Here is a 15,552-nt window from a genome sequence, read left to right as displayed (position 1 = left end):
GCCTTCATTGTAACCGTCACACTGTGTGTTTGCGTAGGGAGTGTTGCAGTAGAAAATTCCACTGTAGCGCCCGGTACCTTAATGGGAAACCCTAAATGTTTGAGCACCCTCTATGAAACGTCAAGCTACCCCACAGCACCCCCAAAATAAATCTCTGGCGCCGCCACTGAGCCTGACTTGTGTTGGGGGGGCCCGGCTTTTTTTTTTTCTCCAAAGGGGGGGCCTGACAGAAAAGGTTTGGGAACCACTGTTCTAGGGAATATAACTGTTAGAGGTTAGAAACTGTGGAAGACAGTGAGGATGTTTTCCATCAGAGATGCAGATATCGTACGTGTTTTCTGTGCATGTGATGAAAATATAAAAGTAATGATAAATGAGATTAAAGTGATGAACTACTAAACAAACACCATTTAAATGTATTTTCCGCTTTTAGTCTTCTGTTTACTTTGGTAGATTCTGCCGTGCACTTCATTTACTCTATACATTTCTGCACACATCGCTTCATAAAAACATTAAGATGGGTGTCATATAAGGTGTCAAAAGAAACACATTACAAAATGACATTTAAATACATTTAAGTAGTAGTTAAGATTTAGTGCAATTACAAAAAATTGAAAACACATCTTAGCAACAACCCTCTTTATTTTGTATATTTTCATGAATACAAAGTTTTAATTGGCTGTGGTGTCTCAGTGTGACACCATCATAAATAAATAAATTGATCTTGTAATCGGCAGGTATCGATCAATGCAGAATGTTTTCAGAATGGCCGCCCGATTATTCGTTCTACCTCTAGTCCTGAAACCTGTGAACTCATACTTATTTCTTTTCGTTGTAAAAGTGATTTATTTTTGGTTGTTTTGTACAAAAAAAGATTATTTGTTTGAAACGGATGCTGATCACCTAATCTTTTATTTTCAAGAAAAATGTACGCTAGAGGGGGACCAGGAACATTTTTAAGCTTCTTCTTGCCCCTGTTGAACATGACAGACTATTTGAGAATTTTTCATTTGTACCTTGAATGTTTTTTTTTTTTGCTTCTCATTATTATAATTATTATTGTTATTTGTTTTGTTTCTGACCTGTTGAATAAATTGACTAATAAAGTGTTTTCACAGCGTTACCTGAGGAGCCTGTTCAGAGTGATGCTGTCGTCGTGCGGCTCGCCTCTCAGAGCCGACGCTAACGGCCATTTCCATCTCAGCAAACACGCCATCGGTGAGTTCTATCCGTTCTTCAAGAAGGGCGTCTTTGAGCACAGCAGCCACGGCACCGGATGACCCCACTCCAGAAGGAACCTCCTCCAAAGAACCAAAAGGAAAAAACAGCTCGGTGCCTTTTTCTCCAGAGAGAATCGCCTCAGAGGGTCAAAGAAGGAAAAGCTCGCAGGTCAGTTTCCTGGATCTGAAACCAGGTGCTGCTCAGAGGAAGAGGAGGGAACTCAGAGCTGTGTTTCAAGACTTTCATTTAAACTATGTTACGGCAATACACGGCTAGGCTAAATATATTAACATGCAGCTACGATATTTAGAGAAACTCATGACCGTTTTGCAACTCTAAAAGTAAAAAAAAAGCTGTGTTTTTATCGCCTGCTGAACAAAAGATGATCAACTAAACGGTTCCTCAGCAACAAAGTAATATATGATACAAAAACACCACACATTTCAGCTCCTTAAACACGAAGATTAGCTGTTTTTCACTGTTAAATATCATTATATACAGGATATGTATTGACTGTTAGTCGCTGTTAAACTAAATAATGCATTTTTAAACTTAGATTCTGGGCAACTATGTTGGGCATTTTTCACTCATTTTTCACATTTTATAGATTTATGAACCACTGTATTCATAGAAAAAAAAGGAATAGATCATAGAAATATGTATTTGAGTTCAAACACATGATGGACCTTGAGTTGTTGAGAGACCAGCTATGAAAGACTGAACACTACTTTGACAGTAGATCACATTATCCTTTGTTTACTGACATTACTTTGCACTCAGGCCCAGGAAACGGATGTTAGTCTGAAGCGGGGATAAATAAACATTAAACCGTTAAATGCTAGTCTGTGTGTTCGCTTCAGATCACAGAAAACAAGTCAAAGTAATGCTGGAATTCCTCCATTGTGCTGTAGCAACAAGAGACAGACTAAATATTAGCATGGCAAGGCGTAGTGTGATGTATATTTGAAGCTTGAGTCCCAAAAAAAACCCATTTCTCTTGTTGTCAGACTGTTTTCTTTCCTGTCACTGTGACTCCAGCACTGTTTGAAGTTGGCGACGAGCAGATATTACTCAAAACAAATGCACTTAAGCTGAAATAACTGTGGAAGTGAAGCTAAAACACGCAACCAGTAACAAGTTATGATAATGTGTCGCCTGCTGCGGTTATTCTGTTTAAACCACAACAGCTAAGAGTCTCTAGATTCATGTTTTTGTTCCCATTTAACAACTTTATATGGACTTATGATCATATCGGTGCCATCTGAGAGGTTTTTCTTTAAATGTTATATCAGTGCCACACTTTATATGGGTCCAAGCAGGAGTGGGTGAAGTTCAATTTATATCATTCCCAAACGTGGAATAATCCCAAAGATAGTTACCAGGACAACATTTGTTTTTTTTATACTTGCATTTTGTGACCTGTGACATGAAGGGATATGTTGAGGCTTCATCTACAAAGTAAGTGTTTGAGAAGAAGGGAAAGTTTTTCTGAGTTTGTTCCTTGTAAGCGTTCTTATGCTTTAACAAGTCATTAACCCATTACCCCCTTTATATAGGAACAATTGTCATGGAAACCTGTAAAATAAATAATTAGATCCCAGAAAGTGATGGTGTTTAGTTTAACTTACTTCTCTCTTCAAATCATCACGTAGTCAAACACACTTTTACTCATTAGATTCTTACTATAATGACATAGACAGAAACTTCTATCACAGGGAATACTTTTCCTCCGGCAGCTCCACACTTATATATTCCCGAGCTGATTTTATTTCCAAAGACCCATCATGTGATCCTGAAGTCTTCCTCCTCACTGTTTGAACTGTTTGTTTTTGACACTCGTGGAGTTTAATTTGCCGTCTGACCACTGACTGCTTTTTTCATAAGCCATACTGTGTGTGTAAATAGATTGTAAATGTCGATGTGCATAGTTTTTCTAAATGATATGCTTGTATGCAATGTGAACTATTGGCATTGAATGTCAGTAAAGGGAATGTACAAGAACCTCCGGACTGTGTGGACTCTTTTCATTCCTTCGTGAAGCACCTGCCAGACAAATGTTTATTTTAACGCAAGCTATGATCTTTTCCTATTTCGACAATTGTTTTCTTTTACCTAAACCAGAGGCGATTACTTGCAGAAAAGTCAATGTGTGTGAAGAAAACTGTCAAAGGAAAAGTTTGAGACATTATGCCTTACATGTTTCCATCTTAAGCTTTGTTTGTTAGTTAGTTAGTTTCGTAATGGACGAAATGTAACAGTTGTAACGGTTGTAGCTTTTCTCAGACGCAGAGGGATACTGACTTGTGAAAAGTAACTACAATTCTACTCAGGATATACGCTCATTATATCACGGCTAAGAACCAATCAGATTGCTTGATTTGACTTGTCCGTTTTATAAAATTACATATATTTAGTTAAAGCAGTACAAATGCCTAGCGTAAATATGTTGTTGGTCAACCGCTTAGAGATGTCCCGCCCCTTAGCCTATCACGTACAATGTGTTCTAGCCAATAGAAGCGCAAGGGTTACAGAGTGATGTCACTTTGTTCAGGAATTAAACAAAGGAATCCAATTGCTGACCATTCACATGCACTAAACGGAAAACCCCAAAGAGCATAATAGGGCTTCTTTAACAAGATTTAAGAAAGTACAAAAGTCAAAAATAAGACAGAAATATTCTTTATTGTCGTTTTAACATTAGATTGAAGTTGTGATTTGGAGTTGACCTCATAAACACTCCTCACCATCAGCATCAATAGAAACACATTCATTCTTAGCAGCAGGATGGTTTGATAACCAGAATAAAGAACCACATAATAAAGCACATTTTATATTTTTGTTTAAAAACATTTAGAAAATCATCAGTGAGCTGCAATTTCATCACGTTGTGTGAAATCAACATTATGTTCATAATTGTGTATAAAGTCAACAGTAAGTAGTTTGTGTCTCCCTCTGGATCTCCCTTCCCTTCCCAGTCACACCCTTCAACAAAGCTCACTTAGTCACACACACACACACACACACACACACACACACACACACACACACACACACACACACACACACACACACACACACACACACACACACACACACACACACACACACACACACACACACACACACACACACACACACACACACACACACACACACACACACACACACACACACACACACACACACACACACACACACACACACACACAATGAATCTTGACAAAATGGATGATCGTTCTGGATTATTTGTGCCTTGAAATCACGCCCCTGTATGTTGGAAGTTGCTCTAGAAACTTCTAAGCCAATACAATTATCTTTAGGGAAGTTATGAAATGAGACGGAGGTAGAGAAGTGAAGTCTTTGGTGTTTTTAAGTCCCCGGAGAGTCCTTGCCCCCCAGGATCAGCTGTGAGGGTCTGAAGGGGAAGTCGACCCCCAAAGACCTCGTCTTCTCCCGGCAGCTCCTCAGCAGCTCGTCGTACTCCTGCAGGTCACATGGTTACTTCTCACAGCTGACTGGGAATACTCTCATAACCTTTAAAGGTCCCCTATCATACTGTTTCTCATCAATATATTATAGGTCTCAGATATATCCAGAACCTGTCTCTGATTGGCTGAAACACCAAACAGATCATTACAGCATTACCCATAATCCCCTCTGTTTCAGCCCTGTTTCCAAAGTGCTGATTCTCTGTCTGTTACTTTAGATGAAAATAAGGAGCCCCTCCCCACGCCCCTCTGAGAGAGATTTGGTTACAAAGAACACAATGGTGCTCTAGGAGGAGATTCAGGTGATAAGGGGGGGGGGGGGGGGGGGGGTTACCTTGGTTGCTGATTGGCTAATGGTTACACAAGCCAGAACATCGTTATGACATCATAAACTGGCCAAAATCTGATCAGCTCATTTTCAGACAGGTTTTTATAGAAATGGATCAAAAAGAGAGAGAAGCTTTGTTCCTGAAACTTTCAGAATCTCTTTACACAGAGGGGACACATGTTGATGTAGAAGAGACATGAAGAAGAGGGGACACATGTTGATGTAGAAGAGACATGAAGAAGAGGGGACACATGTTGATGTAGAAGAGACATGAAGAAGAGGGGACACATGTTGATGTAGAAGAGACATGAAGAAGAGGGGACACATGTTGATGTAGAAGAGACATGAAGAAGAGGGGACACGTGGTGATGTAGAAGAGACATGAAGAAGAGGGGACACATGTTGATGTAGAAGAGACATGAAGAAGAGGAGACACATGTTGATGTAGAAGAGACATGAAGAAGAGGAGACACATGTTGATGTAGAAGAGACATGAAGAAGAGGGGACACATGTTGATGTAGAAGAGACATGAAGAAGAGGGGACACATGTTGATGTAGAAGAGACATGAAGAAGTGGATTTTGCATAATAGGTGACCTTTAAATAAATGAAACCCTTTTGAGATAACTGACCTTACAATCCCGAGCCAAGCCTCCCTGAAGGTCATCGATGGCGACCTGTTTGGACTCCAATATATCCTGCAAGAAGAAATAACGTGCAGATGTTTCTACTTGAAGCTCGAATACAAATTTTAAAAAAGGTTGATTATGAAAGAAGAACGATTGCAGAACTAAAGTCTAAAACCATTCAACAAAAACCATCAACATAATGATACTTGAGCTGGTGTCTTATCAGATGCGGGGCAGGTTTTAGAGAAGCGTTGACATAAATAGGAAATGGAAAGTGTGGATGTGAGCACATGAAGATCTGCTTTTTCACTTTTATTTAAATCAGGCAAGTCCAAAATCAAAACTGCAAGTCTCACTGCATTGTATGAATTTAAAAGTTTTAATTTAAATGTAAATATATTACAGGTATACGTGTGATAAGTAGTGGAGTGCAGTTTTCCAAGTTTAGCAGTTACTCAAGAGTTCAGTCATTTTTCATATTAAGCTTTAGGACAAAAAACATGAAGACTAACTGTAAAAAGCAACTTTTTTGATAATAGCCTTTTTTTTTAAAATACATATTACATGATTTTAACCAATTTTTTTTTAATCAAGCATTTTGATGTTATTTTTTCTTATAAACTAAAATGACATAAGGTTGGACAAAACAAACAAGGAATGGTTGAAGTTTGCATCACTATTTCAAACTCACAAAAACTCACCTCTTCAATCTGGCTTTTCATGTGTGATTGTTTTTGTATTATTTGACTTTAACTTTAACTATATATTTATTATCTGTAAAGCGTCTTTGAGCACCTGTAAAAGCGCTAACAAATTAAATCTATTATTATTATTATTATTTTAAGGCTTTTCGTATTGCATGTGTTCTGTCACACTTTTTTTAAGAAACAGTGCAGAATAGTCTATATACAAGTAATTGGAATATTGATATATATAAGTTGCAAACAGATGGACGTTCTTTCAACAGTCTTATGGCCTGTGGGATGAAACTGTCCCGGTGCAAATGAAACATGTTCATAACCTCGTACCTCCACTCTGTTCGCTGCGCTGCCCCCTGCAGTTTGTGTGACTTTAGATGCAGAGAGAGCGGCGCAGAGCTGAGCTTCTTTCTTCTCCACAGTCTCTGTCAGCGCCGCCATCTTCCTCTCCAGCAGCAGCTGCTTCAGCCCGCTGCGCTGCTGCACGTCCAGGAGGGTCTGCGTCTGGTTCTGCAGGAGATCATCTCGCTCCTGCTGAACCTGCAGAAAAACACATTCACATGAATACCTACTGTAAAGCCCAGGGAGGACCAGAGAAAAGTACACACATCCTTTTCTCAAGTAGAAGTACAGATACTCGTGTTTAAATACTCTGGTGAAAGTAGAAGTACTGACTAAACTTCTTTACTCAAGTAAAAGTAAAGAGGCTTTGAAATGTACTTCAGTAAAAAGTACCCATAACTAGCAGCTGTTTTAAAGAGTACCTGACCTCCCTTTATGTTAATAGAACAATAATGTAATTGTTAGCTAATGAATGTTTCCATGGTGACCAACGGCAACATGACAACGTTTTCATTGGTCCCTCTTCTTTAGAGAAGACCAGGAAATGATGGATACACGGATCGTGTTCAAATCAATAGGCACGCAATGACTCTAAATAATAATGATCACGCCACCAAACACACATTCAGACTAAAGGAACCAGCCTGTTTGGAAAATGTGAGAAGTAGAAAGTACAGGTATTTGGGTTCAACATGTAAGAAGTAGAAATTACAAGTATTTGGGTTCAACATGTAAGAAGTAGAAAGTACAGGTATTTGTGTTCAACATGTAAGAAGTAGAAAGTACAGGTATTTGGGTTCAACATGTAAGAAGTAGAAAGTACAGGTATTTGTGTTCAACATGTGAGAAGTAGAAAGTACAGGTATTTGAGTTCAACATGTAAGAAGTAGAAAGTACAGGTGTTTGTGTTCAAAATGTAAGAAGTAGAAAGTACAGGTATTTGTGTTCGACATGTAAGAAGTATTCAGAAAAATAAGTAGTGGAGTAAAGTACTGATACCAGAAAAAAGTACTTAAGTACAGTAACGAAGTCTTTGTACTCCACTACTTCCCACCTCTGGGGATGAAGGTAGATCACGTGATGTTTACCTTTTCGAAGGCCTGCAGCAGCAGCTCGTGTTCCACGGTCAGATCTCTGAGCTCCTGATCCATGAGCTTCACTCGAGCTCGACTCGCCTGGCAGACACAGAACAAGAATCAGCTTTATTGGCCAAGTATGGGTCCAAATACAAGGAAAATGACTCCAGTCTGTGTTGCTCCTAGTGTAATTACATGGAAATACCCATACAGCTAAAACAACAAAACTCAAAGGTAAAAAAAAGAGTCTGTTTTTTCAAATCATAATTCTGACTCAAATCCCAGCATTTAACTAACTTTTGGTGAGATCTCAATTTAGTTTTTTGTACATTTGGCCCTAATCCTCATCCGTAAATAGCTATTTTCTCCTCCAAACAAGTGTCTCATGATAAATCCAATTCATATGTAGGAATAAAACAATCTGCCTAATAGTGACCCCTAGTGTTAAAATGAAAACAATGTCGCCCTATCCTTGTGTCTTTAAATTGAACCTGTTGATGTGGAAACTGATGGACAAATGTATAAAATGCAATACATATCCAAGTCATTTTCATTTTCTCAAAATACGTACCAACACTGAATGAGCACCGCCTTACATTCAACATGTATGTACCTAAGATAAGAGAGTGTGTCGTGATGCTTTCTGAGCTGTGAACGCACCACCATCTTGTTCTTGGCCTGCTGGTCCTCCTGCAGCTGTCGGTGCAGAGCGGGCAGCGTCTGCTGGGCTTCCTGCAGAGCGTCGCTCAGCTTCCTGTTCTCCTGCTGCGCTGAGGAGAGGTCTTTGTCGGATCGAACCTGAAGCTTCGTCACCTCCGCAAGTTCCTCCTACAGAACAACAAACCATGTGGTGCAGAAAACAAGAGACACCGAGTTCTTGAACATCATTTGATATGTTACAAATTGCTTAATATCCCAACCTAAATACATTTACATTTTTATTTGATTATTTGTTTGTATCAAATTGTTGTGTGTAGCTTCAGGAATTTTTTTCTACAAGAAACCATTTTTTTAAACCAATTTTATTTAAATATGGAGAAATATGTCCTAAGACACTGATTGGCTTAAATAGACTAAAGTGGTTAAAATAAATTCAATAAAAGTGTGCACAAATTCACCAATTTTTCTGTAATAAAAGTATATATTAGGGTATAAGCAGGAATCCTGAAGTCAAGTGTAATACCTTTTAAGACCTTTTTTAAGACCCTTTCCAAACATTTTAAGACCTCATCGCCACTTCGAGTTCTAACCGGTTACCTTGGCGACACACTTTACCTCACATTTACTATATACAGTATTGATTGTCCTTCCTTAAATGCCGTTTAATACTTTTTAATAATTTTCGCTAAATTGATTGATCAACTTTTAATACTTTTTAAGACCCCATGGACACCCTGATATATATATATATAGAATATATAAAAATAGAAATAATGAGTTGCTACTCTAGAAAGAACATGTATACATTTGTAAGAGCTTTGTGAAACAATTAAAATACAAACAATCATTAAAAAAATAATTTAAATTTAGCTCAACAAAATGTTTGGCAAAAGCATTAGCACGTTTTATTTTGTAGGTAGAACAATAATTGAATTCTGTGAACCCTCCACCACTTCACATTCATGGCATTAGGTCCTGTAAAAATACGCATTCTGAAGTAACGTCTCTTACCTTCAGCAGCTTCTGATCCCCCATCAGTTTGCTCTTAACAGCAGAGTAGTACTCCTCTGCTCCTCTGAGAGCTCGCTCCTGGTCCTCCATCAGAGCCACAACACGACCATTCATCCGGTCCTCCACCTCTAAAACCTCCGCACGCCGCCTCTTACCCTCCGCTTGGATCATCGCCTCGGTTTTCTTGTGGTATTTCACCTCAATATCTATTTAAATAGCAACAGAAGGAAATGTTTAATACCGTTTATAAAGGTTGTTTTTTTAATTAAAGTCAGAAATGTAGTTTGTTTACCTCTGAATCTTTTGTCGAAGGTGTTTGTCAGCTCCATCAACTCCACCTGGTGTTTCTGTTGAGAAGCAAAAGGCAACAGAGATGCTCACTCGTAGAAATAAACAAAACACAGTAAAATACACTTTTTCACCAATGACTTCTCCATGACTTCCCCATGACTTCACCAATGACTTCTCCATGACTTCTCCATGACTTCTCCATGACTTCACCAATGACTTCTCCATGACTTCTCCATGACTTCACCAATGACTTCTCCATGACTTCACCAATGACTTCTCCATGACTTCTCCATGACTTCACCAATGACTTCTCCATGACTTCTCCATGACTTCTCCATGACTTCTCCAATGACTTCACCATGACTTCTCCATGACTTCTCCATGACTTCACCAATGACTTCTCCATGACTTCTCCATGACTTCACCATGACTTCTCCAATGACTTCTCCATGACTTCACCATGACTTCACCAATGACTTCCCCATGACTTCACCAATGACTTCCCCATGACTTCACCAATGACTTCACCATGACTTCACCATGACTTCTCCAATGACTTCACCATGACTTCACCATGACTTCTCCAATGACTTCACCATGACTTCACCATGACTTCTCCAATGACTTCTCCATGACTTCACCATGACTTCACCAATGACTTCACCATGACTTCTCCAATGACTTCTCCATGACTTCACCAATGACTTCCCCATGACTTCTCCATGACTTCACCATGACTTCTCCATGACTTCACCATGACTTCACCAATGACTTCCCCATGACTTCTCCATGACTTCTCCATGACTTCTCCATGACTTCCCCATGACCTTTACCTAATTTTCCATGACCAAAGAAATGACTCTTTCTCAGCGGTACCACTGAAAATGGTTTATTTTAACATGGAACAGGAAAATAAGGTCTGCATATGAAACATGTTGTGCCTATCTAAAACAAATAACGTAGATCAAATAGTAGGCTTACTAGCTCCTACAGGCTGAAGCCACTGTAGACTAGAGGGCGTGATTGTAAACATCTCTAATCAGCGAAATACTGTGACGGTTAAATGCCATTTTACGTTTCATTACTACAGTATGTATTATCATTATAGTATTACTATTTCGGCGATTAGATAAAATCTAAATTATATTTGATGCAACTTTAGTTACATTTCCATAACTTTTCCAGGGCCTGGAATTTACATTTTTTATTTCCATGACTTTCCCAGGTTTTCAATGACAGTAAGAACCCTGTATATAACATACATGGAGATGTACATAGAAATCACACCTGCCTCAGTTCACAGTCCACTCAAATCTACACGTTATTGCTCACACACACACACACACACACACACACACACACACACACACACACACACACACACACACACACACACACACACACACACACACACACACACACACACACACACACACACACACACACACACACACACACACACACACACACACACACACACACACACACACACACACACACACACACACACACACACACACACACACACACAACCCCTTTCCTTCCAAGTCTTGGCAAAGTATACATACATACAGACATTCATTTAAATTCTCTGACCTTTCCCTGGGTAGTCGATACAGACAGGTATGCTTACAAATCCGAAACAGGTGCTAGCTAAAAATAACTATAATTTTTATATAAATTCAATATAAGTTAAAAATTAAATATAAAAGAAAATAATACCCAACCAAAAATGATATGTAAATAAAAAAAATACAGGAAAAAATTCAAATAAACATGTGACCATTTTATAATATTTTTCTTAATGCTCTTAATGTCTTTCATGTTTGCAAAGCACTTTGAATTGCCTTGTGTTGAAAGGTGCTATATAAATAAAATTGCCTTGCCTTGTAAAAATGTCCCTAGTCTCACCAGTTTGAGCTCCTTGATGCAGTTCTCGTTGTGGAGCTTCTTCTCCCTGAAGTCCCCCTGCAGGCCGTGCGTTTCTGTCCTCAGCCCGAGCTCCTTCTCAGCGTTCTGCAGCCGGATGAGTCCGCTCGAGGAGACGCCGTCGATCTTCAGCCCAGAGACGGTGTTGTGTTGCTCAGACAGGACGTGCTTCAGCTTCTGCTTGTACACCTGAACACCAGCAAGGAGTTCATATATTGATCAACCCATCAACTGTGATTTATGAAAAAAGGACTCAAATTAATCAGTTAAATCATATAGTGATGGTGTGAGCATGATCTGTCATTTCTTCAATAAAAAAGTTATGTTAATATATATATATTTTTTTGTAATCACTTGATCAAATCAAATATTTATTATAATGTCAGAATTCAAAAGTACATGATGCCCCATACAAATAAAGAATGCTTGAAAGAATATTTCTGAAGTCGCATTAAAAATTGTGGGTGAATATAAAAGACAATATTCTGTGTGAAGATTTGAGCAGATAATGGTATTACTGGTAAATTGAAAGTATAAAACTAAAAATCGATATATTCATTTGTCTATTCAACTCAATTCAATAAAGGTTCTTATAGTCTTTAAATGTCCCCTTCGTTTTGTTTTCTCTAATCCTGTGTGTGTGTGTGTGTGTGTGTGTGTGTGTGTGTGTGTGTGTGTGTGTGTGTGTGTGTGTGTGTGTGTGTGTGTGTGTGTGTGTGTGTGTGTGTGTGTGTGTGTGTGTGTGTGTGTGTGTGTGTGTGTGTGTGGCTCACAGTGATCTCCACCCGGTGGCGCTCCTCCGCCTCCTCCCTCTCCCTCCGCCTGTTCCTCAGCTCGGCATTCGTCTCCTCCAGGCTCCTCTTGGAGATTTCCCAGAATGCCTGGATCTTGTCCCTCTCCAGCTGGAAGTAGCTCCTCTCCTCCCGCTCTCTGTCCAGCTCCTCTCGCAGGCGGATGATGTGCTCCTCCAGCTGGACAGAAGATGTGTGTAAAGAGCTGGACAATACATGCTCCTGTACAGGCCTACTCAAAGCCATGTTTGTTTTCCTTTAGTTAAATAAGGCAGAAAGTTACCGTGTGCCAAGCATGTTTTTTTGTTGTGCTCCAGCAGATTTCAACCTGATTTTTAGATTTGGCAAATAATTGGTCATTTTGTTTCCTCATAATCAGGCTGCACAGTGATAACAGAGGCTACAATAAACAAAATAATACATTTGTTTTAAACTTTTTTTTTTTTTTTAAAGAAAATATCTTTGGCGCCATGTTCAAGGATTCAAGGATTCAAGGATTCAAGGCTTTTATGGTCATGTGTACATAGCTACAGTGTAGTTATGACAATGAAAATCTTAGGTCACAGGCTCCTCCCACATTGCAACACAATAAAACAGATACAATAGTACAAGTAAATAAAATAAAATGGAATATAGTAGAAATAGTGCAGAATAGTCTATACGTCATTGGAATATTGATATATTGGTTTTAGATCATATTGATTGTATTGATGGTATATATGATACAATCAATATGAGAGGAGCCGTATTGATTTGTTCTGGCAGGAAGCTTTGGAGAGGAGTTGGAAAGCATTCATGCTTCACCATGGAGTGGCGCTGTATGCAGTGAGATCATGTTCATGTAGGTGTAGGTGTACAGTGCAGCCACTATTACCTGATACTCTCTATACTCTGCTGAAACAACTGTGCCAACTGTTTGCTCCCCATCTCTTCCTTATGTGTTATATATTCGGTATCCAACATAAGATTTAAGAAAGGGAGAATTTTACTACACAGTTTCTAACTTTAATTTGTTTTCATACTTGTACATTTTGTTATAATACTTTTTCTTGTAGTGGAGTATTTTCCAGTGAGGCATTAGCACTTTAATTCAAATAAAGGATCTGAATATGTCTTACACACGCACAGCAGTGTGTGAACAAGGCATTGCAAATAATGTGAAAATGAAAAAGAGTACAAAATAAACAAATATAAAATAAAACAGAACTGAAGTGTTAAAATATATACATATAGCCTACATATTGACAGAGAAAGATAATAATCTGTAAACTATGAAGGGCTAATTACAGTTTACAACATGTTAAAGTAGGATATTATTAACATTAAGTGTGCAATGCAAGGAATAGCATAATCAATTAAATATACATTTAAAAGGTAGTGTGATGAAGATATAAATACCCTCAAATAAAATTGTCAGCACTTCAACCCCACAGTCAGTGTTCATATCAACCCCTATTTACTAAAGTAAAGAAGATTAACAACAAAACATGTCTCTGAACCTCAAATACAATGTGATGCTAGTAAAAACGATAACAGTGTTATATATAGTATAGCTTTGAGGCTAATGCTAGTTATCTGTGTTAGCTGTGTAAGCTGTAGTAGCATCGCAGCTCTCACCTGATCTTTAGACATTTCATCCGTGGAAAGACCGTCCACTACGGCCGAGGACTTCCCCTTCACGACCTTTTTGCTTTTAGTCTTTGGGGGCTGTAAAGAAAACACATGCACATTTCAGCTCCATGTCTAAAACACGCTAACAGTTATCTGACCTGTAGCTTAGCTTACAGTCTCCAAACGATCCGGTATCTGGCTCATGCTAACCTAACACATGCTTATTGCACTCAACAACAACACTGCTGATTAAAAGGAGTTTACTCACCATCGTGAAATACAGTACAGGCTAACAAATGGGGGAAATAACGCTAAAGACAGGAGTTAGCCCGTTAGCCTGTAAACTAGCCGAGCTACAGTTGGAGTCCTCGGCAACATGTAAACAAAAGGCGTTGTCATGGCAACATCAATTTCCCCCTTCTTCTTCTTCTGTTGAAAGTCCGCAGCCCGCACAGGTGTCTCCTCTTGAAGACTGGATTATAATTTATTAACACATTTAAAGAACAATCTTAATATATCTCTATATAAAATAAAAAATAAACATAAACAAATTATAAAAATTACAAGGTTCATTTATTGTCATTGATTCCACAACACAAAACAGCTTTCCTGATGAATTGTCCTTAACATCTTTCCTTAACCTCTTCACGTTTTTCATCAAGACTCAGGGAAGTGGTTAGGAAAAGACATAGGACCTGTCTCTTTAAACTTCCTTCCTGAAAACAACTGATAGCTGTGATGGGTTTTAAGGACAAATGTGGCACTCCTTTGCTTATCTGCATATGACATTAAAAGGGGTTTCCAAATATGAGTTGCTTGTTGATTCTCATCTTTTATATTCAGGCATCAAACAAAAAAACGTTTTGACACTCTACAGATTTCTGTAAAAAGTCCCCTTCTTAGAAAACACAGCGGTATTTGGGTATTTTTCACACGGCTGGAGAGGTGTGGTGACCCGCTTCATGTACAGGCTGAATTTACCAGAAGTTTATTCGCTGAGATTTCCCGTGTGAAGTGGAAATTGGGCGAGGTGATAAACACACTCCTCCCTGTTGCCTCCTTCAGCTGCTGGTGTTTTCACACTGTTGTGTTTGTTATTATTGTATTGTGTAGTTGGCATTTCATTGATGCTTGTCCAGTAATAAGGACTTCCATAAGGCTCCCTCCCAGGCTGATGCTCACTATCTTTAATCTCCTCGTAGATCCTCTCAGGTTCAGCTTCGTCCTCGTTGGGGTTTCTCTCTTCTCTGTTTTTGGAGAAGTGTCTCAGGGTTATGATCCCCAGAAGCACCAAAGCAGCACCAACAACGACAACAGGTACTTTCCAAAAGTCAGATCGTGGTTGGTTCTCTGGTTCTGCAGCGGTTCCCTCCTGTCCTGAGTCAACACCCAGTCCCTTGTTTCTCTGAGTGACTGGTTTATACCCAGCTTCCGGATCCACCATGTTGGGATCCTTCATTACTTCCAGATATATCCG

At 39.0% G+C, this 15,552-nt stretch overlaps 2 protein-coding genes across 4 annotated transcripts in view; one reads left to right on the top strand and one right to left on the bottom strand.

Moving 5' to 3' along the window:
• Positions 1-3,226, top strand: part of kif16ba (kinesin family member 16Ba) — a 38,227-nt gene extending 35,001 nt beyond the window's left edge. For all 3 annotated transcript variants that reach the window (XM_079663123.1, XM_079663121.1, XM_079663122.1), the window contains one exon: positions 1,119-3,226. In XM_079663123.1, the coding sequence (XP_079519249.1) occupies positions 1,119-1,280 (162 nt within the window). In that variant the 3' untranslated portion in view covers positions 1,281-3,226. The remainder of the gene's footprint in view (positions 1-1,118) is intronic.
• Positions 3,227-3,884: 658 nt separating this feature from the next.
• On the bottom strand, positions 3,885-14,484 carry LOC307028966 (dynein regulatory complex subunit 4-like). Its single transcript, XM_079664410.1, has 11 exons — positions 14,344-14,484; positions 14,082-14,171; positions 12,447-12,644; positions 11,656-11,862; positions 9,746-9,800; positions 9,454-9,659; positions 8,443-8,610; positions 7,795-7,881; positions 6,695-6,904; positions 5,670-5,735; positions 3,885-4,704 (listed from the first exon to the last, which is right to left on the bottom strand). Exons 1-11 carry the CDS (start codon positions 14,344-14,346, stop codon positions 4,591-4,593), a joined length of 1,404 nt encoding a protein of 467 aa, XP_079520536.1. The 5' UTR covers positions 14,347-14,484; the 3' UTR covers positions 3,885-4,590.
• Between the last annotated feature and the right edge of the window lie 1,068 nt (positions 14,485-15,552).

The sequence above is a fragment of the Notothenia rossii genome (assembly GCF_949606895.1).
Source record: "Notothenia rossii genome assembly, chromosome: 1".
NCBI classification, from domain to species: domain Eukaryota; kingdom Metazoa; phylum Chordata; class Actinopteri; order Perciformes; family Nototheniidae; genus Notothenia; species Notothenia rossii.
Note: the sequence above shows the minus strand (reverse complement) of the source record. Positions and strands in the feature narration are given on the sequence as shown.

Coding starts and splice junctions, on each gene's coding strand:
- LOC307028966 (XM_079664410.1), bottom strand. Junction 7,882..8,442: donor AGGCCAAGAACAAGATGGTG/GTGCGTTCACAG, acceptor TGTGTCTGCCAG/GCGAGTCGAGCTCGAGTGAA. Junction 6,905..7,794: donor TGCTGCAGGCCTTCGAAAAG/GTAAACATCACG, acceptor GTTTTTCTGCAG/GTTCAGCAGGAGCGAGATGA.